This window comes from Pelobates fuscus, chromosome 10 (assembly GCF_036172605.1).
Source record: "Pelobates fuscus isolate aPelFus1 chromosome 10, aPelFus1.pri, whole genome shotgun sequence".
In the NCBI taxonomy this organism is placed as follows: domain Eukaryota; kingdom Metazoa; phylum Chordata; class Amphibia; order Anura; family Pelobatidae; genus Pelobates; species Pelobates fuscus.
This window is the reverse complement of record NC_086326.1, coordinates 105,043,642-105,070,050: the sequence shown is the minus strand read 5'-3', so window position 1 is coordinate 105,070,050 and position 26,409 is coordinate 105,043,642. Positions and strand designations below refer to the sequence as shown.

General features: G+C 43.1%; 1 protein-coding gene across 1 annotated transcript; it reads left to right on the top strand.

The window, feature by feature from the left end:
• Window positions 1-278: 278 nt before the first annotated feature.
• ZNF488 (zinc finger protein 488) lies at window positions 279-25,786 on the top strand. Its single transcript, XM_063434189.1, has 3 exons — window positions 279-341; window positions 23,439-23,660; window positions 24,813-25,786. Exons 2-3 carry the CDS (start codon window positions 23,528-23,530, stop codon window positions 25,658-25,660), a joined length of 981 nt encoding a protein of 326 aa, XP_063290259.1. The 5' UTR covers window positions 279-341; window positions 23,439-23,527; the 3' UTR covers window positions 25,661-25,786.
• The last annotated feature ends 623 nt before the right edge of the window (window positions 25,787-26,409 follow it).

Genomic DNA, 26,409 nt, shown 5'->3' with positions numbered 1-26,409 from the left:
AGCCTGCAAGGGCCCCCTCTTATTAAACAGATAACCTCGCTCATTTATTGAAGGTCAGCAAACCTTTTACTGAAACTTATCATTGCTGCACAGGGCCAGAAAGGTTAATTCTTCTGATGCCCAGTTTGGCCCTCCAGGGCAGTCAGATCTGTCCCATGCACTTAGATCAAACCGAAGACCTTCCTTTCCTCCTTCTCTTTACAGGCTGTCACCCCTTCGTTCCCACCCTCCTCTTATCTTGTTTCTCATCTCTGTGCCACTGTCATTGCTAGTCTGGTGGCAGCTTTAAACAGACAATTGCCTTATCCCCAGCAGGCTTCCATTTTTAAGGGCCCCATCAGGTAAGTAAAACCTGCATGTTCTTTAATATTTGATACAATCAAGAGGCAATGTCCTTCTTGTGGTTTGATATTATTGTGGCTATCAGAATGGTTTTGATACCATGTAATAAAACCACATTGTGATATTGATGGCGTTTCTACTCATAAATGTTTTGAATCCTTGGGTGAATTGGAAAGTATTTTGCAAATCCTATCAAGCACAGCGGGAAGAAGAGAGATTGGGTTTAATCACTAAACAGTACTTGTTGTGAACTGAACTCTGAATTGCAAAATGTAGGATAAGAAAGCCTAGATGGGGTCATTGTACTCTCTGAGACACTGACAAAGGCACTGCTAGCCAAATAGCTCACTGATATATTACTGCTCCTTTTGCTTCCTTACCAAGCCTACACAACTGCACATTCTCATAAACCTTTGCTTAATAATATCAAGATGTTCATATGTTCTCTTATTGCTCGATATACCCTTTCTGCTAGCAGTCTCCGAAAGAACATTATCCTTCACTTCAGACATGTCTACTACAATAATTTATTTTGGTAGATAAGATACCAAAGATCTAAGATATTACCATCTAAAGAACCATGCTGTCCATTCCTATACCTCTTATATAGCTTGACTTAACTGCTCTTTTAATCCCCTCTAAGCCCTCAACAAAACTGCATGGCATCTGTTATTGCACTACATCAAGTCTCTCTTTACAGGCACTGAGGTGACGGAGGAATTTCTCTCACAGAAAATGAAAGTCATTAAAAGCAATGAATTGTGAATCAAAGTTATTATTATTATTGGTATTTATATAGCACTAGCTTATTCCGCAGCTCTTTACAATAAGCTCTAAAACATCCTATTGGTGTACCACTTTTGAAATCTCCCCCGAAGCCCCCCCAAATGGTTCCCTGATAAACTCTGAATATAAAAACATTTGAAAAAGAGAACTACAAATATAACAAACAAAAATGCTGTACGTTAAAACATGACAATGGTAGATTAAAAAGGACTGTCTATATGCTGTATTAATATACAATTTCTTATATTAATTGCATTTTCAAGCAATATATGTAACAATGGCAATTAGAGGGATACAGATTTTACATTTTGTATTAAGAAGATATTTTAACTCTTACTATCTTTCTGTAGTATTTTCAACCTAATTGAAATGTATTCTCTTATTAGTTGCTTATTTTTTAAGTTTTTTAAATCTATGTAACCTTTTATGTAGCCAAAACTGGAAATGTGAGAGTGCCGAAATGTGTCACCAAACCCTTCTCCCTATGCTCTTGTAATTTCAAATGAAACTTAAAATATACTAAACAATCGAAATTCATAAAAACAAAACAAATGTTTTAACATGTTTCCACATTAAACTGTATGCCTTGGAACAAAGACGCAGGGGAGGCATGATTGAAACCTGGTAATAGACAAAAGAATTGTTGAACTTAGTAGAAAATACTAATTTTTTACACAAAAAGAATGGTGAGAACAAAGAGTTCTGACGTTAGGTATGAAGAAAGTTAAAAAGCAGCAGAAGCACTATTGATGTATGTCCATCATAATCACGAAAGCAGCCCACTTCAAGCTTCATAATTCAAGAATAATGATTTAAATACTTAGGGTTAGAACGACAACGGTTAGAATGTTTTGGGTTTTGAGAGTGAGGGTTAGAACTAATAGAAATATGAATAGGTGTTTATGGTGAGGGAAAATTAGAGGGGATGGAGTGTAATGTTAGGATAATAAGAGTCAAAGAGTTTAGGAGGAGAATTAGGATTATCAGGTGTATATGGTTTAACAACTGGCATTATGGAGTTTTGGGCTTCTGGACTTCTTGAGATACAAGAAGTTGGATTAGGGCTTTAGGGTTTGGTGGATTGTGGTCAAGATAATTAGTGTTAGGGGTTTAAGGACAGGAGAATTCAGGAGAATTGGAGTTATGGGTGTTAAGAATGATTGAATAGCACTACTCTCAATCTCTCTCTACTATGAGCATAGTGGGACAAAATGGCATCTACCAGACCTCTTTTTTACTCTGTTCAGACATCTCTCACACACAACCACTGGCCAAAAAGATACGCTGCCCAGAAGCAAAGCCACCTAACCAGACATCACCACTATCTTTGGTGATGTCCACTTGGTCAGCACTAGAGATAGATGTGAATTATAGTGGCCCTGCTGGGGAGATCCTTTGATGACTAATCTGGACCTGTATATACTAGAAATATTCTCCCAGTTTCTGCCTTTGTATTGCTTTTTGTTGTTGTGTCTGGAAACTATTGATGGGTAACTGTCTGAAGGGACTGTTTTATGCCACAGGAATTATTTAACAGTTAGCCACCAGTGATTAAACCCTCTTCCTTTTGTCATTTTTTCCCCTTTCCTTTATAATGTACTACTGTAACCTTAGTATATGGACTAAAAGCAATCAATCGAGTTATGTAGCAAAGCAAGGTAATTAACAGCACTCAAAACACCATACCCACTGCATATGGTAGTGGTTATAGTGCCACATGTATTTGGTGCATTACGGCACCTGCCAAGATAATGTGGAAGTCTCACTTCTCTTCTACATTGTTCCTCCAATGCTGTCTTGGATGACCATGATAGTCCTCAAATTTGGGGGAGGGATTTGCTCAATACTTTGCAGTCTATCTTTGGCATGTAAGTTGGATCCAAGGTTGGTCAAACTACTGTATTATCTGTGAAACTACAGAGGGGCTAGACTTTGGATAGCAGAAGGACCCCATTTTTTCAAAATGTTCAAATCCATATATTCCTTGCACCATAATCACCACAATAAGCCATACTTGTTATGGTGCTTAGCGTACACTAGAAAAACACATTGGTAGTGCAGCTATCTACAAACGTGCATAAATATAGTACAACAGTACATACATTTACATACAATTAATTATATATATGGGGTGCAATTAAATTAAATTGCAACATATAAACAAAATTGAGGTTTTTGCTGATGTAGATCATAGTGACGGCATCTCAAATGGATGTGAGGGATTCAAGGTTTCTCACACAAACTACGATTAGCTTAATCAATGTAAAATACACATTCCTTGTCTACTGATTTCCATTTTACTGCATAACATAGGTTTTGGTTTAAATTGTTAACAATTTTGCTTATATTTTGGATTGAAAGAGAGATTAACTCACATTAAATAATGCTACTGAAAGGCAGTCAGATAAAAAGCTAAAGCAATTGTTCACAGCTGTAGTGTTGGTGGTATTTCTGTGGCATAATTGTAGCCCAACATTACCACCATCTGTTTAAATTGCAGTACTGCAAACAAATCCAAGTAAGGTGTCCATCCACACAGTAAATGTATTGCTGCCATCTACTGGAAAATGTAAATACCTGAAACTGCTATGCATTGGAAATAAAATGTCTGTACTTGTAAATATAAGCCTACTGTCCATTTAATGTTTGGTATATAACTGTGGAAAAACTCAATAAAAATGTATGTATATTTTTAAATAATATATATATATTTTTATTGAGTTTTTCCACAGTTATATACCAAACATTAAATGGACACTAGGCTTAAAGGGACACTATAGGCACCCAGACCACTTTAGCCCATTGAAGTGGTCTGGGTGCCAACTCCCATCACCCTTAACCCTGCGAGTGTAATTATTGCAGTTTTTATGAACTGCAATAATTACCTTGCAGAGTTAAGTCCTCCTCTAGTGGCTGTCTACTATTAGTCGTCTAAACCAGTGTTCTCCAACCCAGTCCTCATGGACCACCAACAGTCCAGGATTTATGTATTTACCTGCTGTTGGTTTTTTTTTATTCAAGGTTTATTAGCTTAATCATTGCATACATCAGTAAAGGCAAATACGTCTATCAAAGATAATATGTAGCGATAGAACGTCATGGTATAGCATATTACTTAACAACATAACAAAAAATAGCATAAGCCAGCATCATAAGCTTTAGTCTAAGTATGTCTAAATATCATGTCAGTATCAAGGCGTTATATTAATTTAATAGCCATATGTGTCAAACTGTTCTGGTATTAGTGAAATTGTAAATTCCATCACAATCTGCCACTATAGGTCAAAGTCTAATTATGGTTCATTTGCTAGACAATAAGAGCATAGAGTGATAAGACAGCATATTTAGGAATAGTAACAGAAAGCCTATTTCTGCATAGGGTACAGAGGGAACCTAGCATAAGCCAGCATCCTGAAAGTTAACCTAGGTCGATATAGGCATCAATTTAATAATTAGGCATTATATAAGTTATGGTAGCCACTTGTGGTCCATCACTGCATGTACACTGATTTAATGCATAATTAAGCTTATTTGGCTAATCAGTAATAACATAGACCTGAGCAAAGCATAGTATGTTAGGTTATAAAAGAAAGTTGTTCCAGCCTTCTAAGAAGGGGAGACATAGAAAAGGGAAAAGGGCCTCAATGAAGTCCCCTATTAAGCACCAGTGGGAGTGTATCCCAGCATTCAAAAGTGCCTTGTGCCGTGTTAGCGCAGCCGGGCATTACAAGACACCCTAAATTAAGATAATAAAATAAAGAAAGTAAAAAAAGGTAATACAGATAGTAAACAGGCTCTCCCCTCCCCCATCCAGCCCATTCAGATATTGCAGTCTATGGTAATCAGATGTAAGCAAACAATGGCAGGCTGTCTGCAGTATGGTAGCTTTGGCCCTCGGAGGTTCCAGGGCCCCCTTCCAGATCCCCCTTCAGTCCCAACCCTCCAGCAGAGTATTCTGTGGCGAAGTGGGCACTCGGAAATTGAAACAGTCCGCTGGCCTCTCCCACCTAGGGTCCACAGGCCATCCATCTCCTGCACCTCCCCTGCACCTTCAGGGACTCAGTGAGGTATCGTCCCCAGAAATGTCTCTCCCAGCTCCGGCCACACACTTGGTTTTTCGCCGTGCTTCACTCGTGCCCACCGGTATACCGCTGCTCCACACTGTCTGGCTCCACAGGGCTTGCGGCGTTGGGACAGGTCCCTCCAGGCCCCCCTCAAACCTGGAGGCTCCCAGAGCTTAAGGTCAACATGTTGCAGCCCTTCACGGCACATGAGTATATCCCAATATACCGCCACCTCCAATCATAGAGTGATAGATGTTTATATCTTATGGACATGGCAAGAGGAGAGGAGATCGCCATCTTTGGCTGTGAGTCAGGTTGCGGTCAAAGCTTCAGCCGGCTCCAGCCGACTGGCTGGTATAACCCTCACCGTCCGGTGGGGCCCTAAATCACCGTCTTTAAAGAGCGGAGACTGGAGCTGAGGAAGATGGCTGCTGTTCAGCTCAGCGGCCCGGCACCCCCCCTCCCGTATTTCCCTGTTTTATTCCAATGGAGATACTGACAAAACCTGGACTGTTGGTGGTCCATGAGGACTGGGTTCGGCAACACTGGTCTAAACGACGCTGGACGTCCTCAGGCTATGCATGATCCCCATAGCAAAGCATTGAATAATGATTTCCTATGGGGAGGTCTAATACGCGCTTGTGGCCATTGCATGGGTGGAGCCTGGCCCAGTGCCGAGAGACATCGGCGGTGGATTCAAGTAAGTGGCTGAAGGAGTTTTAACCGACGTGGGATGGGGACGGGAGGCAGGGGGGCACTCCAGGACTCTACAGTGCCAGGAAAATGGGTTTGTTTTCCTGGCACTGTAGAATCCCTTTCAAATACTGTCAATTAGAGCAACCATAATCAGAAAAAGACAAAGTGATAATAAAAAGGGTAACTCTTAACATGTCATAAGACACGAGTTCTTCTCTCTCTGAATAGCGCATAACATTTATAACTCTACTGTTCGCACCAGACACACAGACAGTTATATTTTCCACAACACCTCAGCGACGGTAAACACTTACGGCAAGCAGAGCACACCTACAATTGTACGACCCTCTCCTAAATACCACGATATCCACATCTCCACTACATGTAGGTCTGCTGGACAAACGTTACTTAATTACAAAATGTGCAGTACATACAAAAGCCATGTAATTGTCTTATGCTGACTGTTATATCATGCTTGTCACAGCTATTGTGGCATTTTAAGTCGATTTGTTACACTTTGCAAATAAAAATAAAGAATTAAAAAAATAAAATAAAAAGGGTAACTCTGAAGATATTAGTTTCTGCTTTTACATCCTGTGTTAAGGGTTTGTGAGTGCATGTAATCAAACAACAAAATATTTGCAAGTTCCAAGTTGCAAATGCAAGATAGGATGAACAGAACATGGTAAGGGCCTAAATCATTATAAGAGCTTCCAGAATTCTTCAGATTCTGTTGAGAAAAGCTAATGGGTCCAGGTCTCCAAGTAAGACTGACTCTGACTCGTGACAATCATTAGATCCTCCATTTGTTTGAACCACAAACTAAGCAGGGGGAGGGGGGGGGGCTGGGGGGGAATCTTTTTTCCTGAGCAAGGGGGCTAGCTACATTTAGGATCCGTATCCTCATTGATTCTTTTTTTGTTGTGAGAAGTAAAACTCCAATAGTTACAGGTCTCAGACTTGTCCCATGAAGTTTAATTCCCTTTGTTGCATTAATGCTTCCAAGGGTCACAGCTTACCTTTCCAGAGTGCATGTCTAATTTGAGGGATTGGTTCCCAAAATAACTCCCGGAAAGCTGGATTAAAGATTATCAGTAGTAATGGGAATGGAAAAGTCAACTCCATCTTGGAGGCAACTGTATGCGAAATGTGGAGAGTAACAGACATCAACCCTAGCCCCCTCCAACTTATTTATCATGCATTTGCTTAGGGTCTTCCTAATTTAAAAGAGTAATCCAGATGTGAACCTCGTTTTCATTGTTCCTAGGGTGTAAACAGTTACACCTTACTGATGAGGCACAAATGATGCCAAAACAGGTATACCTTGCCAGCATTTCAGAACTGGACTGCCTTTATGGGTGGGATCACTCTGATATGTGAATTAAGGTGATCAAAACCTGTTTGATAACTAAGCAGTAACTAACCAAAAGGTCAGGTTTTGCTTGTTCTCCGTGCTCTCATATTCTGTTTTTCTTTAACCCCTTAAGGACACATGACATGTGACATATCATGATTCCCTTTTAATCCAGAAGTTTGGTCCTTAAGGGGTTAATGTTGTCCAATTGTGTTCAGCCCAAGCTAATCATATATACTTCCCAAATGACTTGTCTCTCCTGTCTGTCATAATGTCCAACTTTTCTATCACTAATAAAACTCCTACTAATGTATATATATCCCCTTTCTGACGTTAGGTCGTTTCGTGCTGTCCTACACAGAGTGGGCTTAAATGTCTGTATTATGGTATGGAATCAGGGGTCAAGTCCTGGGTAAAAAAGTGCAGGAACTCACCCAAGACCCACTCCCCGCCCCCTTCCCCCCGCCCCCCCCCTCACACCACAAAAAAATGATACGCTTGTATGCAGGGGCTGAGGAGGGGGACAGGAGCTGAGGCAGAGGGATAGGAGCTTAGGAGGGGTGGGGGGCATGGGCTGAGGTAAGGGATGGGGGCTGAGGAAAGGGACAGGAACTGAGGGGCTGAGGAGGGGGACAGGGGCTGAGGAAGGGGACAGGGGCTGAGGAAGGGGGACAGGGGCTGAGGAAGGGGGACAGGGGCTGAGGAAGGGGGACAGGGGCTGAGGAAGGGGGACAGGGGCTGAGGAAGGGGGACAGGGGCTGAGGAAGGGGGACAGGGGCTGAGGAAGGGGGACAGGGGCTGAGGAAGGGGGACAGGGGCTGAGGAAAAGGGACAGGGGCTGAGGAAGAGGGACAGGGGCTGAGGAAGAGGGACAGGGGCTGAGGAAGAGGGACAGGGGCTGAGGAGGGGGACAGGGGCTGAGGAGGGGGACAGGGGCTGAGGAGGACAGGGGCTGAGGAGGAGGACAGGGGCTGAGGAGGAGGACAGGGGCTGAGGAGGAGGACAGGGGCTGAGGAGGGGGCAGGGGCTGAGGAGGGGGACAGGGGCTGATGCTCATGTGCAGGGGCTGAGTAAGAGCACTGGGCTGAGTAAGGTGGACAGGGGCTGAGTAAGGTGGACAGGGGCTGAGTAAGGTGGACAGGGGCTGAGGAGGGGGACAGGGGCTGAGGAGGGGGACAGGGGCTAAGTAAGGTGACAGTGCTGTGGAAAAGGGACAGGAGCTTAGGAGGAGGGGGGGCATGGGTTGAGGAAGGGGCCATGGGCTGAGTAAGGTGGCAGGGCTGAGGAAGAGGGACAGGAGCTTAGGAGGAGGGGGGCATGGGCTGAGGAGGGGGACAGAGGATGAGGAGGGGGACAGAGGCTGAGGAGGGGGACAGAGGCTGAGGAGGGGGACAGAGGCTGAGGAGGGGGACAGAGGCTGAGGAGGGGGACAGAGGCTGAGGAGGGGGACAGAGGCTGAGGAGGGAACAGAGGCTGGTGAGGGGCGCAGGGGCTGATGAAGAAGACAGGGACTGAGGAGGGAGACAGGGACTGAGTAAGGGGACAGGGCTTGAGGAGGGGGACAGAGACTGAGGAAAGGGACAGGGACTGAGGAGGGGGGCAAGGACTGAGGAGGGAGACAGGGCTTGAGGAGGGGGGCAGGGACTGAGGAGGGAGACAGGGACTGAGTAAGGGGACAGGGCTTGAGGAGGGGGGCAGGGACTGAGGAGGGGGGCAGGGACTGAGGAGGGGGGCAGGGACTGAGTAAGGGGACATGACTTGAGGAGGGAGACAGGGACTGAGGAGGGAGACAGGGCCTTAAATAGGGGGACAGGGACTCGAGAAAGGGACTTAGGAGGGGGGACAGGGACTGAGTAGGGGGACAGGAACTGAGATGGGGGACAGGGAATGAGGAGGGGGACAGGGCCTTAAATATGGGGACAGGGACTGAGGAGGGGCGACAGGGCCTTAAATAGGGGGACAGGGACTGAGGAGGGGGACAGGGACAGGCCTGAGGAAGGGGGACAGGCCTGAGGAGGGGGACAGGGACTGAGGAGGGGGACAGGGACAGGCCTGAGGAAGGGGGACAGGCCTGAGGAGGGGGACAGGGACTGAGGAGGGGGACAGGCCTGAGGAAGGGGGACAGGGCCTTAAATAGGGGGACAGGCCTGAGGAGAGGGACATTGACTGAGGAGGGGGACAGGGACTGAGGAGGGGGACAGGGACTGGGGAAAGGGACTAAGGAGGGGGGCATGAACTGAGGAGGGAGACAGGGACTGAGGAGGGGGACAGGGCCTTAAATAGGGAGACAGGGACTGGGGAGGGGGACAGGGACTGGGGAGGGGGACAGGGACTGAGGAGGGGGGCAGGGACTGAGGAGGGGGACAGGGACTGGGGAAAGGGACTAAGGAGGGGGGCAGGAACTGAGGAGGGAGACAGGGACTGAGGAGGGGGACAGGGCCTTAAATAGGGAGACAGGGACTGGGGAGGGGGACAGGGACTGAGGAGGGGGACAGGGACTGAGGAGGGAGGACAGGGACTGAGGAGGGAGGACAGGGACTGAGGAGGGAGGACAGGGACTGAGGAGGGAGACAGGGACTGGGGAGGGAGACAGGGACTGAGGAAGGGGGGGCAGGGACTGAGGAAAGGGATAAAAAAAAAAAACCTAAAGTGCCTTCCCCCCTCCCTGAGGCTTACCTTGGGCCAGGAGGGGTGGGACAGGATCTGGAACCTGCAGCCTGCAGCCTGTGGAGTAAGCCGGCCTCTCCTGATGATGTCAGGAGGAGGGGGGTGACTTCCTCTGCTCCCCAGCGGTCCTGTGAGAAGAGCAGAGGAAGCCACGCCCCCTCCTACTGACATCATTAGGAGAGGCCGGACGACTCCACTGACTGCAGGGGGAGAGGTGAGTTTAAAAATCCGAGTCCCCAGTCAGAGGCAGGGGATTCGGATTTGTGCTCCCCCTGCTCTGGCAGCCGCTTGTGTCAGCCCTGGGTCCTGCAGGATTAGTAATGGGAACGGAGTTCCTGCTGTGGAAAAAGTGCAGGAACGCCGTTCCCACGCGTTCCTGCAGGACTCGAGCCCTGTATGGAATACCCTGCAGGGTTGGTATGAGCAGGGTTAAATCGATGGATACTTGAGGCGCCCCTCATTCAGCTGGGGCAGTTTTTTGTGGACCCAGACTTTTTAATGAGCTGACTAAAGCGCTGAAAGTCATTGCGGCAAGCAGTTCTTTAAATAAGCATATAAGTGCCTTTGAAGAGCTTGTGGTGTGAGCAGGGTTAAATCCCTGTTCACACCAGGAGCCACAGGTATCAATGGAACCCTGGGGCTCCCCTCTCTCGGCTGGAGCCATTTTGAGTGTCACTAGACTGACCAATGTGCTTTAACCCCTTAAGGACAGAGCTTCAGAAGCTTGTCTTTCACTTAATGACAACGGCATTTTTTGCATTTTTTGCTATTTGCGTTCAACTGCAATTTGCATTTTACTAATTTATTGCACCGACACATATTATATACTGTTTTTTAAAGGACAGAAAGGGCTTTAATTTGATGTAACACATATATATATAAATGCTTATTTATTATAAAAAAAATACAGAAATATGCAAAAAAATGAATTTTTGTGTGTTTTTTTACAGTTTTTGCAATAATAATGTGTACATAATTAGTGCAGGTTAAGGAAAGTAATTCAAAATAAATTCATTTAGTTGTTCTGAATTACAGAATATATAATGTGTCTGGGATTTTAAGTTTTTTTTGGTAGTTACAGGTCACAAAGCACAAGGAGTAAAATAAACTTTTTATGTGGAGCGATTTTAGAATTTGGTATGTTTGTCTTGTAAGCCTAATAGCCATAAAAGAAAACTAAATTGCCACACAAAAGTATATATTTATATAAAGTAGACACCACAGGCTATTTACCTAAGGTTGTTTTGACACTTTCTACGTAGCCATTTTACCGCCAACCTCTGCTAAATATTGGAGTAAAATTGTGTTTTTTGGGGGTTTTCGCACACAAACTTATAACAAAGAACTTCTCATGTGTATTTTGTAAAGTTGGTGTGTGCTATTCCTGTACAAAGTTTTATTATGTGTTCAGTTACTTCTGCTGAGTACAACGGTACCCCCATTGTATGTCTTTGGCACTATTTCGTGAAGCTACAGTGCCATATAGGAGACCTGTCCTTTTCAGTATTCACAGTAGAATTTTGAGAGACGGATTTAATGAGCCTATGCTTCCATTTGGGGTATTATAGTAGTTTGACTGTTCAAAAAAAAACCCACAAAGGCCTACCATTTGTAAAAGTAGACACTCCAGGGTATCTCATAAGGTGCATATTGTGCCTTAACATGCCCCCATTTTTTTACCATTACATGCCAAAGTATGTGGTAAAAAATAATTTTGTGCATTTTTTACATACGGATTGCATTTTTGCTGGGCATTTTGTATATTTCATGTGTGCCACTAAGTTCAAACCCCCCAAATTATGCTCAGCTAAGTGTTCTGAGTAAAAGGACACCCCCATTGTATGTCTATGGCACTATTTCGTGAAGCTACAGTGCCATACAGGAGACCTGTCCTTTTCAGTATTCACAGTAGAATTTTGAGAGACGGATTTAATGAGCCTATGCTTCCATTTGGGGTATTATAACAGTTTGACTGTTCAAAAACACCCCACAAAGGCCTACCATTTGTAAAAGAAGACACTCCAGGGTATCTCATAAGGTGCATATTGTGCCTTAACATGCCCCCATTTTTTTACCATTACATGCCAAAGTATGTGGTAAAAAATAATTTTGTGCATTTTTTACATACGGATTGCATTTTTGCTGGGCATTTTATATATTTCATGTGTGCCACTAAGTTCAAACCCCCCAAATTATGCTCAGCTAAGTCTTCTGAGTAAAAGGACACCCCCATTGTATGTCTATGGCACTATTTTGTGAAGCTACAGTGCCATATAGGAGACCAAGCCATATCAGTTTTGACCGAACTTTGAATTTTGACGCCGGGCCTATGTGCAATTTCCAAGCATCTTTGCAGGTTTTAAATTCAAACCACCCCACAAAGGCCTACCATTTCTTAAAGTAGACACCCCAGGGTATTTCAAAAGGCATATTTTGAACCTTAGTGTGGGATCATTTTTCCGCTAGCGTGTACCAGGTGTAGTGGTTATAAGCGTTTTTTTCTGCCTTTTTGACACACAAAGTGAATTTGCACAGTATATTTTGCAAACCATATGTGTACTACCACTGTATAATACTTCATATTTTGCTCAGCTATGTCTGCTGAGTACAAAAATACCCCAGTATGTACCTTTGCCAGGTATATGTGGACATCGGAGGGGCACATTTGGGACACAGACATTCCATTTTTTTTCACATTTTGAATTTTTACGCTGTGCCCATGTCCCATTTTAGAGTATTTTACCAGGCTATATAATCCAAATACCCCATAAAGCCATACCATTTCTTAAAGAAGACATCCCAGGGTATTTCAAAAGGCATATTTTGAACCTTAGCGTGGGATCATTTTTCCGCTAGCTTGTACCAGGTGTAGTGGTAATAAGCGTTTTTTCTGCCTTTTTGACACACAAAGTGAGTTTGCACAGTATATTTTGCAAACCTTATGTGTACTACCACTGTATAATACTTCATATGTTGCTCAGCTATGTCTGCTGAGTACAAAAATACCCCCGTATGTACCTTTGCCAGGTATATGTGGACATCGGAGGGGCACATTTGGGACACAGCCATTCCATTTTTTTCAAACTTTAAATTTTTACGCTGTGCCCATGTCCCATTTTAGAGTATTTTACCAGGCTATATAAACCAAATACCCCATAAAGCCATACCATTTCTTAAAGAAGACATCCCAGGGTATTTCAAAAGGCATATTTTGAACCTTAGCGTGGGATCATTTTTCCGCTAGCTTGTACCAGGTGTAGTGGTAATGAGCGTTATTAAATGTATTTTTTTACTTTTTAAAACTTTTTTTACTTTTTAAAACTATTTTTTCAACTTTTGTTTTGATTATTCATTTTTTTAAAGTTTCCTAAACTTTCGTAAAACTTTTTTTTTACAGATTTAACATTTTTCTAAGCTTTTTTTTTACGTTAACCCCTAACTAGCAGTAAGCAGCACTAACAGTAAATTCCCCATTTTCCCATAACTCCCACCCAGCCCAGCTAGCAAAATATTTAATTATACAATATTTAAATTAGTTAATTAAATAAATTTAACCCCTGAGGGTTAAAAAATAAATAAAAGTTAATCGTCAGGGGTTAAAAAAAAATTAAAACAGTATAATACTGTGATCTGTATTTTGATCACTGTAGGCAGTGATCGACTGGCAGGGAAGGGGTTAATTTTTATTTGGACTGGGTAAAGGGTTTATTTTTTTAAATTTTTTACTTAAACGTTATTAAAACTTTTTTTAACTTAATTTTTTAACTTTTTAAAGCTTTTTTTAAACTTTTTTTAACGTTAACCCCTAGTTAGCGTAATACTAAATCCCCCAATTCCCCACTAACTTCCACCCTCCCCAGCTAGCTAAATTTATAATTTTAAAATATTTAAATTAATTAATAAAATAAATTGAACCCCTGAGGGTTAAAAAAAAAAAGAATTAACCCTCAGGGGTTAAAAAAAAATCAGATCTTAGTAAAATGTAATCCCTGCCAATTGATCACTGTAGTCAGTGATCAATTGGCAGGGAAGGGGTTAATTTTTTATTAAAATGGGTGAAGGGGGGGTAAAGGGGGGTGGGATTTTAATTTTACTATTTTTTTTTTCCACCAGGGGGCAGGATCACTGAAGATCCGTCTCCCTGCACTTCACACAGAACCAGGAAGTGCAGGGAGGCGGAGGTGAGTATAGAGAGCACATGTGCCCGCTCAGACATGCTGTCAGAGCGGGCACATGTACTGGGGCAGCCCGATCCGGTGCTCCCGGTCTGCCTCTAATGCAGAGGCAGACCGGAGCACCATTAACCCCACGATCGCCGCGATTGCGGCGATCTGGGGTTAATTTTAACGGGTGACGGACGAGGTCCGTCACTCGTCATTAACGCATTCCCCTGAGTGACGGACCTCGTCCGTCACTCGTCGTTAAGGGGTTAAGCATCTCTGACTTTCATTGCGGATTTAGAGCCCTTTAAATCCATTCATAAACCAATCATTCAGCTTTGATTTTTCATGGTTGCTGGCTTCTTCAAGCAGACCTCCCAGGGCTGAGCACAATCACAGTGTAATTATTATTATTATTATTATTTTTGGCATTTATATAGCGCCAACAGATTCTGTAGCGCTTTACAATATTACGAGAGGGGGGATTTAACTATAAATAGGACAATTACAAGAAAACTTACAGGAACGATAGGTTGAAGAGGTCCCTGCTCAAACGAGCTCCCAGTCTATAGGAAGTGGGGTATAAAACACATTAGGACAGGAAATAGCAATAAAATAAGGTGGGAGTGAAGCAGAGCTGGAGGAGAGAACAAGAGACAGGGAGGCCATAAGATTTTTTGGGAGGCCATAAGATTTTTTGGGAGGCCATAAGCTTTCCTAAAGAGATGGGTTTTAAGGCACTTTTTAAACAATTGAAGACTAGGAGAGATGGTGGTAGGCAGACTATTCTATAGGAAGGGAGCCGCCGGTGAGAAGTCCTGCAAGCGTTAGTTGGCTGTACGGGTGCGAGCAGCGGACAGGAGAAGGTCACAGGCAGAGCGGAGAGACCGAGAAGGGGCATACCTATGGATTTGTGAAGAGATATAAGAGGGGCTAGAATTGTTCAGTGCTTTATAGGTATGGGTTAGCACTGTAAAATTGACTCCTATAGGATACAGGAAGCCATTGTAAGGACTGACAGAGGGGTGAGGTGTGAGAGGACCAATTAGAGAGGAAAATCATTCTGGTGGCAGGATTCATTACAGACTGTAGCGGGGCAACACCGCTTTTGGGAAAACCAATTAGGAGAGGGTTACAATAATCCAAGCGGCAAATTACTAGACCATAGACAAGCTCCTTGGTAGCATCTTGCGTAAGAAAGGGGCGGATGCAGGCTATGTTTTTAAGATGGAATCTTCAGGATTTGGCAACATACTGGATGTGAGGCTCGAAGGTGAGGCCAGAATCAAGTATGAAGCCAAGACAGTGCGCTTGCAAGGATGATGGATACCACTAATTTGAAGGGAGAGTAAAAGAGGAGCATCAGTATTAGGAGGAGGAAAGACAAGGAGTTCAGTTTTAGAGAGATTGAGGTTCAGAAAGCGGGAGGACATCCAGTCAGGAATGGAAGAAAGGCAAGCAGTGACACGTTGCAGGATGGCAGAGGAGAGATATATTTGGGTGTCATCAGCGTACAGGTGGTAGTGGAATCCAAAAGAGGTAATACGTTTGCCAAGAGAGGCAGTATAAAGAGAAAATAGAAGGATTTCGCTGCCGACATCCTGGAGGGTGCATCCTACAGGCCACCTACAGACACTAGACAAGTACCCCCGAAACCCGGGGACCCGGTCACTGCCGAGCAACTCAAAACCATGCTGGCGGAACTCCGCAAAGACTTGGCGGCTGACATGGCCCATTATCGAAAGGCCGTCGAAGGAGCCACGGTCAAAATTACCCAGCTAGAGGCCAGCTCAAGCTCCCAAGACACAAGGCTACAGGCACTCGAACAGACAATCACAGGCCTGGTCAAATGGCAAAACGCCACTAACAACAGGCTTGACACCATGGAGGACCAGCGAAGGCGGTGTAACCTAAAGCTGAGGGGGGTGCCGGAGTCTGTAGGCCTGGATGACTTACCTCACTATGTTAGGCGCCTGCTGGAAGTACTACTACCGCCGAAGCGGGTAAAATCAATAAAAATTGACGGCATGTTTCGGCTGCCGAAATCACCCAGGGCACCGACAGCAGCGACGGCAGACCTCATCCTGCGGTTCCAGACACTGGCTGACAAGAGCACACTTGCGACTGCATTGCGGGGCAAAACCCCCCTAAAGTTCGAAGGGGCATCGCTGACAGCGTTCCCAGACCTGACCAGGACAACAATAGCCTGGCGAAAAGACCTACAACCCCTCTTGCATCATTTACGTGCCAAGGACATACCTTATAAATGGGGCACTCCTCGTGCTGTATCCTTCACCCTCAATGGGACCATATACAAGGCGCAAGACAAGCTGGAGCTGGAAACCCATCTACAAGCAACAGGTATCTTACAAGCAGCACCGGCACCCAGACGGAGCATAGCCCACCTGAACCCCGACACTATCCGGGACTTTACCCCGCGGAACCCTCCCAGGGCCTCCCCAGGTGGATCCCCCACTTGAAGAATCACCAGCGAACCAACCTACAGGGACTTTCCCTCACTTTCCATTCCACCATCCACGTAGACGGACCGTCTCACACAGTCAGAGACTAAAAAATCAGCGGAACCACTACCTGTTGTTAATGTTTTTTTTTTATAATGTTTTTTCTAATGTTTTCTATAATTGTTCCCTTTATTACTTCCTTAGACACTTCATTTATTTCATTTGTGTTTTAAGCAATGCCCATACATAGCAACCCGACGAAGCCACCACTGTATAGCCGCAGCATCTAGTGGCTAACACACCTAGAATGGGCTAACTGCCATACTCATACCATGAATACCCAGATAGGGCTGCAGAAGCCCGTCTAGCAGCGTTACAATGTAACCCGCATTGCACTACGACACCCCTAATCCCCCCCCCCCTAGCCGAAACACTGCAAACCACTCAGTGAACAACTACTTCATACAAGGCGAAGGGGTAGCCCTATAGGGCAGTTAAATAATTAGAGAGTAGCATCGGGCACACCTCACCCTCACCAAGGGCATTACAGTTACCAACACAGACCTTCTCCTCTAGAGATAACCCTATATTATAAAACAGTGCTATGATATGACAGCCATCTATGTTATAATTGTTTGACATGTTGAATATGAGCCGTTGTGGCCATGAATGCATCAATGTTACTTTAATGCACGCAAAAATAAAGAATTTAAAAAAAAAAAAGAAAAGGAGATGCTGAATGAGGGTTGGGAGAGATAAGAGGAAAATCACGAGAGGACAGAGTCACAGAGACCAAGTGATTGAAGGAGAACATGATCAACAGTGTCAAAGGCAGCAGAGAGGTCAAGAAGAATTAGTATGGATTAGTGGTTTTTGGATTTAGCTGCGATTAGGTTGCTAGTAACTTTGATAAGAGCAGTCTCAGTAGAGTGGAGAGGGTGGAAGCTAGATTGAAGAGGGTCAAGGAGAGAGTTGGAATTGAGGAAGTGAGCCATACGGGTAAAGACAAGTCTTTCCAGAAGCTTTGAGGAGAAAGGGAGCAGGGCTATAGGACGATATTTAGATGGGGAGGACAGGTCAAGAGATGACCCGTTCATAATTACAACAAATGTAATAATGAAAACAACCAACAGATGGTAGTCTCTCCACTGTTTTAACCCATTTTCTAATATCAGAATTGAAATAATCAGATGGTTTCCTTAGGGTTGGGGTTAGTTGTGGGGTTAGGGTTAGGATTATGGTAGGGCTAGGGTTAGATTTTGTTGTAAGAGTAAGGTACAGTGTTAGGGTATGGTTAGGGTTTGCTGTAAGTTTAGTGTAGTATTAGAGTAAGGCAAGCGTTAATGCTCGGTTTGGGTTTATGCTGTTTTAGGGTTAGAGATTGAGTAGGGTTAAGGGTAAAATCAGGTATACTGTTAGAGTTAATGTAAACATTGGGTAGGGGTATAGTTGGAATAGCGTAATTTTGTGAATTCATATAGGGTTAGAAATAACTACTAAAAATGTATTTAGATCCCAGACATTTTAGGAATTGAACAATCAGGACTGATATATGGATCTATTTTGAGTTTTTTTTTTTCATTTAGTTGCACTAGATGTGTAAAAACAATTATAAGCATACATGTAAAACTAAATTCAGCATTTTTTCCCCATTTTTAACATTTTACTTCCACATAATGTTGTGTTAGGTATACATATAGGATAATAAAATACCATTCTGTCCCTTATAAAACAATATATCATTTGTATGGGGCACTTGAAGAGAAACCCTTAAATTATGATGAAACAAACCTTTAGTTTAAATTTAAGCTTTTGTTTTGGTTCAGAACTTAGACAACTGCCTCCGTTCTTAACCCCTTCATGACAGATGACGCACCGGGTCCGTTATGCTGGGGAAGCACTAAATGACGGATGACGGACCCGGTCTGTCATGCTCTAAAATGAATCCCTGTTCGACGTGGTGCCGGCGATCGCAGGGTTAACACTCCTCCACCCGATCGCGCTGACCCTGCAGCTGTGATCGCTCTGACAGGCTGTCAGAGCGAGCACATGTGCTGCAGGGACTCACGATGCTCTTCCGCATCCAGTGTGAAGTGCAGGGAGAAGGTACAGTGCTGATCTGCTGAAGTTAAAGTAAAATCCCACCCCCCTTTCCCCTGCTTTAATAAAATTTACCTATTCCCTGCCAATTGATCACTGACTAGAGTGATCAATTGGCAGGGACTACATTTTTCTGTAATCTGATTTTTTTTTTTTAACCCCTGAAGATTAACTTTTATTTTTGTTAACCCTCAGGGGTTAAATGTATTTTATTAATTAATTTTAATATTTTACCATTTTATATTTAGGTAGCTGGGGTGGGTGAAAGTTAGTGGCGAATTGGGGAATTTGGAGTTAGGCTAGCTAAGGGTTAACGTTAAAAAAAAGTTTTTAAAAAAAGCTTTAAAAAGTTTTTTTAACGCTTTTTAAAAATGTTTTAATAACGTTTAAAAAAAGTAAAAACAAATCCCAGCCCCCTTTACCCAGTCCTAATAAAAATTAACCCCTTCCCTGCCAGTTGATCACTGCCTACAGTGATCAAAATACATTATTATACTGTGATCTGTTTGTTTTGTTTAACCCCTGAGGGTTAAGTTTTTTTTTTTTGTTTTTTTTTAACCCTCAGGGGTTATGACAGTGGCACATATCAAGAGTAAGAAATACTCAGCAAAAATGCAACATGTATGTAAAAATGCTATTTTATTCCCCTCACCACAAACATTGGCATAAATTGGTGTACAAATGGTGACAAGTTAAGGCACAATAAATGCCATATAAGATACCCTGGAATGTCTGCTTTATCAAATGGGAGCCCTTTATGGGGTTATTTGAACAGTCAAACTGCTATAATACCCCAAAATGAGACAAAGGCTCGTCAAATCCATCTATGAAAATTCCAACTTAGAAACTAAAATAACCTTGTCTCTTATATGGCAATGTAGCCTCACAGCATAGTGCCAAAGGCATACAATGGGGGCATTGTTATACTCAGTAGATGTAGCTAAACACAATATGGGGTTCTGTGCAGCAATAGCACACACCAGCTTTACAAAATACACATTACAAAAACCTTGTTATATGTGTATATGCCAAAATAGAGAAAAAAGCAATTTTGCTCCAATATTTAACAGAGATTGGCGATGAAATGGCTATGTAAAAAGTGTCAAAATAACCTTAGGTAAATAACCTGTGATGTCTACTTTATATAAATATATACTTTTCTGTGGCAATTTTGTTTTCTGTGATGGCTACTAAACTTACAAGACAAACATACCAACTTCTAAAATTGTTTCACATTGAAATATTATTTTAGTTCTTGTATATTGTGTCCTGTAACTTTCAAAATAAGCTGAAATCCTACACATATTATGTAGTCTAAAAATCAAGACACATAAATGAATTTATTTTGAATTACTTTTCGTAAGCTGGACATATTATGCACACGCTGTTATTGCCAAAACTGTCAAAAAAATTAGTTGTTTTTTTTCAATGAGAATTTATCTATGTATATGTGACATCAAAATAAAGCCCTTTTTGCCCTCTAAAAAACGGTATATAATATGTGTTCGGGCAAAAGGTGCAAATTGTGTTGGAACACAAAGCAAAAAAATAAAAAAAATGGTTTGTGTCCTTAAGGATAAGACAAGCATTTGAAACTGTATCCTTAAGGAGTTGAGGGGTTAAACTGTGATGAATGTTTTTAAAAATCACCCTGTGTAAATAAGATGCATTGTTCTTGTTCTAAATTACGTTTTACTTGAAAAAAGCTATTATTAGTAAGGTAACCAAAAATTCTCAAAACAGCACCACCCCTGGCCACATCCCTCACTCACTCGGGTAAAATTAAAGTGTCCTTACTTCATTTGAAATGTAGGGAAGTTTGATTTAGTACAGACACAATGTATTCATCAGAGGTGTAATGCTCTTTCCTTCCCAGTGCCCCTTGGATGGGTTGGAGATGATGGTAATACTGTGGGGAATGGTACGTTTAGAGTAAGTATGTGAGCAGTCTGCTTATATTTTAAATGGACAAAAAGGGATGCTGCAGATTTTTGAGTGTGATTAAAACCCCTTCAGTTACTTAACTTTTTTCCAGCGCCGGACTCCCTCGGCGCTGGTGACCTCTCCTCCCCCGCCGACGTCAGCTCCCTCTGCCCAGGGCTATTTTTAAAACAACACTCTAATCACAATTACATCTGCAGCTATCTATATTGGTAATGATACATTATAAGGAGTCAACTCAGGAGGGACCTTAATTCTCTGGATCTCCAACAGTTGTCAGCTGACATTGATTCACAACTGCTGTCCATCCCTTCCCTCTCCTGTCCTTCACTGGCCATCTCCATATATAACTCTACTCTTACATCTGCCTTGAACACTGCAGCGCCACTCCAAACAAGCACCTCAAGGAGGACCCGCCCCCAACCATGGCATACTAAATCAACGCGCTACCTGCAAAGATGCTCCCGTTGTGCTGAACGCTCCTGGAGGAAGTCTCGTACCCAATCAGACTTTCTCCATTATAGATTCATATTGTGTTCATACAGTGCAGCCCTTGTCCTTGCCAAACAGTCCTATTTTTCCTCTCTCATTAGTTCATGTTCCCGCAACCCCAGGCTTCTCTTTGACACCTTTAATTCTCTTCTTCGCCCTGCTGTGGCCACCCCCAAAACTAACCTTACTTCTGATAACTTTGCATGTTACTTTACTGACAAGATTGAACAGCTAAGGAAAGAATTCTCCCCTCCTTGCCTTTCTGTTTCTCAATCACACATAGATCATGCATTTCCTACCCTTCAGACATTCTCCCCAGCTACTGACCAAGAGGTGGCTGCTCTTCTTTGCTCCTCTCGCCCCACCACTTGCCCGCTCGATCCTGTCCCATCTCACCTTATCAGATCTCTCTCCACTTGTCTCGTGCCTTCTCTAACACACATCTTCAACTGCTCACTCTCTTCTGGCATCGTCCCTGCTGACCTTAAACATGCCACTGTAGTACCTATACTAAAAAAAACATCCCTCGACTCATCCACCCTCTCTAATTACCGTCCCATATCCCTGCTCCCTTTTTCCTCAAAGCTTCTGGAAAGGCTTGTCTTTACCCGTGTGTCTCATTTCCTCAATTCCAACTCTCTCCTTGACCCCCTTCAATCTGGCTTCCGCCCTCTCCACTCTACAGAGACTGCCCTTATCAAAGTCACTAACGACCTAATCGCAGCTAAATCCAAAGGCCACTACTCCATACTAATTCTTCTTGACCTCTCAGCGGCCTTTGACACCGTTGATCATGCTCTCCTTCTTCAAACTCTTCAATCACTTGGTCTCTGTGACTCTGTCCTCTCGTGGTTTTCCTCTTATCTCTCCCAACGCTCATTCAGTGTCTCCTTTTCTAATGATACCTCCTCCCCTCGCCCTGTCTCGGTTGGAGTTCCCCAAGGCTCCGTCCTTGGTCCACTTCTATTTTCTCTTTATACTGCCTCTCTTGGCAAACTTATTACCTCTTTTGGATTCCACTACCACCTGTATGCTGATGACACCCAGCTATATCTCTCCTCCCCGGACCTCTCCCCTGCCATCCTGCAACGTGTCACTGCTTGCCTTTCTTCCATCTCTGACTGGATGTCCTCCCGCTTTCTGAAACTCAATCTCTCAAAAACTGAGCTCCTTGTCTTTCCTCCTCCTAATACTGATCCTCCTCTTTCACTCTCCCTTCAAGTTTGTGGTACCAACATCAGTCCATCCTTGCAAGCGCGCTGTCTTGGCGTCATACTTGACTCTGGTCTCACCTTTGAGCCTCACATCCAGCATGTTGCCAAATCCTGTAGATTCCATCTTAAAAACATAGCCCGCATCCGCCCCTTTCTTGCACCAGATACTACCAAGGAGCTTGTCCATGCTCTGGTAATCTCCCGCATGGATTACTGTAACCCTCTCCTGATTGGTCTTCCCAAAAGCCGTACTGCACCCCTACAGTCCGTAATGAACGCTGCTGCTAGACTGATTTTCCTCTCTAGTCGTTTCTCTCACACCTCACCTCTCTGCCAGTCCTTACATTGGCTTCCTGTATGCTATAGGAGTCAATTCAAGGTACTAACTCACACCTATAAAGCACTGAACAACTCTAGCCCCTCTTATATCTCCTCACAGATCCATAGGTATGTCCCTTCTCGGTCTCTCCGTTCTGCCCGTGACCACCTCCTGTCCGTTGTCCGCACTCGTACGGCCAACTCGCGCTTGCAGGACTTCTCGCGGGCGGCTTCCTTCCTATGGAATAGCCTGCCTACCGCCATCAGACTCTCCCCTAGTCTTGCATCTTTTAAGAAGTGCCTTAAAACTCATCTCTTTAGGAAAGCATATGGCCTCCAAGACTAACCCTTACCTCACATACCTGTCTCTTACCCTCTCCTAAAGGGCAGTCCACCTTATTTGATTGCAAATTCCTGTCCTAATGTGTTTTACACCCACCTCCTATAGAATGTAAGCTCGATCGAGCAGGGTCCTCTTCAACCTATTGTTCCTGTAAGTTTATTTGTAATTGTCCTATCTATAGTTAAATCCCTTCTCATAATATTGTAAAGCGCTACGGAATCTGTTGGCGCTATATAAATTGCAATAATAATAATAATAACAGTTTGACTTCTTACCTCGGGTCCTAAGCAGGGCTTAGCTCATTGGCAGAGAGCATACCTGGAACACTCCTTGTGCATGAATGTCTATTTTTTTTTATTTACCTAGTGACACTGGTCACAAAACTGCAGTCCTTGCTTCCCAGATCAAACTAGAAATGTATTCTATGATAAAATAAATTATTATCATGCTTAATAAGCTAATATATGTAATTTTCAGCTTCAACTTCTCATTTTTACAGGTAGAATTTCAACCCTGGATTCCAGCTAAGACTGGCTACATTTAGCTCAGGCATCATTGGGTGCTGAGGAGCAAAATTTGGGGGCCAATATGCAGAGAGAAGAGGTACAATTCAGGGGTGTGCACCCTTACCAAAAGGAGGAGCAACTGCTAGTTTGGTATGATGGGCAGTCCTGCAGGATCTTAGGATTCCAAGAGCTCCGAGATGGCCTGTCCACCCAAGGTAAGTAAATTGTTTGTTCCTGGTTAATCCTAGGGATGGACCAATGTTTATATATCAATGGAAATTTCATATTGTAGTTTAATATATTGTTATATGACCAAATATGGTAATTTATCTCCTGATGCACAGTTAAGGCAGTGACACATTGTTATATAAAACTAATACAGTGGATAGCATTATACCACCTTCGGCTTTTAACCCACTGTCTAGCTGTCCAACATTATGCCCTGGAATTTCCTGGTTAGGGCGCCAACCTCATGAAATAAATATTTAAATATTAACAAGCAGCCAGACAGGTCACATAGATGTGATCCTTCAGGTCATATCCAAAGATCCAGTAGGAATAAGTGTGAATAAGTGAGAATACCTTATTCACCTGTAAGGTCACAGAAAACAAACAGCTTGATAACATATTCATGCTTTTTCTCAAATTCAGTCTTTGGGATGTTGGAGTGATAATACAATGACCAAATTCTCTGGTTGGCTCCTGTGCCCCCTGTCAAAAGTAAATGCACCAGGATATGTCAGTCTCCTGGTCCAGGTGCACTTACACTAATGTAATGGGAAATGAATAGTCAATTACTTTATTTGGAACACATTGCTATGTATCAAAGGGTCAGGGAAAAGCTTGGGTCCTGACAATCATGTGGCAGTTACCTAGAGATTATTGCAGACCACGTACATCCCTTCATGAAAATGGTGTTCTCTGATGGCAGAGACCTGGTGTTCTTTGATGCACCCTGCCACACTACAACAATTGTTCAGGAATTGTTTAAGAAACATGACAAAGAGTTCATGGTGTTGCCTGGGTCTTCAAACTCAATTGATTGAGCCTCTGTGGTATATTCTTGAACAACAAATCTGATCCATGGAGGTCCCACCTCGCAACTTTCAGAATTTAAAGGATCTGTTGCTAATATCTTGGTGCCAAATAATACAGGGCACGTTAAAAGATTTTGTGAAGTCTTTTCCTCGCATGCATCAGAGCTGTTTTGGCAGCACAAGGTATACCTACACGAAACAGGTGGTTTCAATGTTGTGGCTAATCATTGTTGACTAGTTCAGGATGAAACATTTGGGGCAGAACCTTATTATTTTCTGGATGCAAGCATATGGCTTAGTTCACTGAAATCTGTTGTTTTTCTTTTGTAGGGTTCCAGTGCCCAGAATGTGAAAAGGAGTTTCAAGGCAAGCTGTCTTTCCTGTCTCATAATTGCTTCCTGCTCCCCAAAAGAAAGGATGGTACAACTGTCAAACTCATGAGGCGTGGCACCAATTTTCACAGCCTGGCACATGACATGGAGATTGCAGGTGATGAAGCCCTAAAATCTATACTACTGGAGAAGACAAACTGCTTGGATGAGGCATTTACTTCCAACAAGAGAGACGAAGGATTCATAGTCAGTGTGGTCTCAAGTAGCAGAAGTTCCGCAAAGAGGATCCTGAAGGCGGAACATAAGCAGAGTGCATTTTCAGAATTCCAAGGAGTAAAAAGTGTTTTAAACACAGAGAAAGATGGCAGAGATACAGCAGGAAGTGCCTTCTCACCAGTTCCCGCCAGACAAAAGATGGCCTGTAGAAGTGGTGCAGAGAGCTTCTGTGATATATTTAGTGGTGTCACAGGGATGAGAATTATGGATTTCTGCAATAGTTTTTCTTCTCCCTATGAATATTTATCATTATCCAATTCCTATTCCGGTCATCCACTTCCTGAAGTGAGGCAAAAACCTGAAGTGGTTACCCAGTCAAATTCTCCCCAGCTGCTGCCACCCACGTTCACTCCTCTGGGTGTCACAGCACAGAACTGGTGTGCAAAGTGCAGACTCTCATTTAGCATGACCTCTGATCTTGTACTTCATATGAGGTCACGCCACAAGAGGGAGGCTGGGGTAGAGACACAGCGCAAGAGGAGGAGAGAATTACAGCTGTCCTGTCCTGTCTGTTATGCTTGCTTTAGGGAACGTCATCACTTGTCTCGTCACATGACCTCACACTGCTGACAGGATGCCCTTTTGATCTCTAATCCCATCATATAATATCACATTTGTATATCAGCCAAAGTTGTTTCTTTTTCTTAACTGAAGCTCAGCAAATTGGATTGCCTCATTGTTGACTAGTGGTGTCTTGGCTAGGGGAAGAGAGGTTACTTCAATTGTATTGTGCTTGCAATTGCTCATGTTAAAAAGCGATGGCTCAGACAATTTGCAGACAAATCTCAACACAGCATGTTTTACCTAATTCCACTCTTTGCTCTATTAAGTTATTTTTTAGTAAATGCTAGTGTATTGATAAGATCTGATTAATGTGGATTGGTGGTTTTGATGTACTTCTTTCTACATCAAATATGCTTCTACTCTGTTATAATTGTAGGTACATTTTGCTGGCCGTTCCTCCACGATTAAAAGCAGTTTGCCTTCCTCTGAGATTAATGTGTAAAATACACTGTCATGTTTGTATTGTTAATGTTTTATAATGTGTTCATCTAATCACATATTATTTATGTAAAGCTTTTATTAAAAAGCAAGAAGTGTATATAAAGACCAACTTACCTCTGCCAACTGGTTTATTTTAAATAATCAATTTTCAAAGTTTCTAGCTCCTTAACCCCCTAAGGACCAAACTTCTGGAATAAGAGGGAATCATGACATGTCACACATGTCATGTGTCCTTAAGGGGTTAAATAAATTTGCTGTGTTTTCCTATGATTTTTATGTAATTTCCTTTGTTACAATTTCATCTTTTACATGAT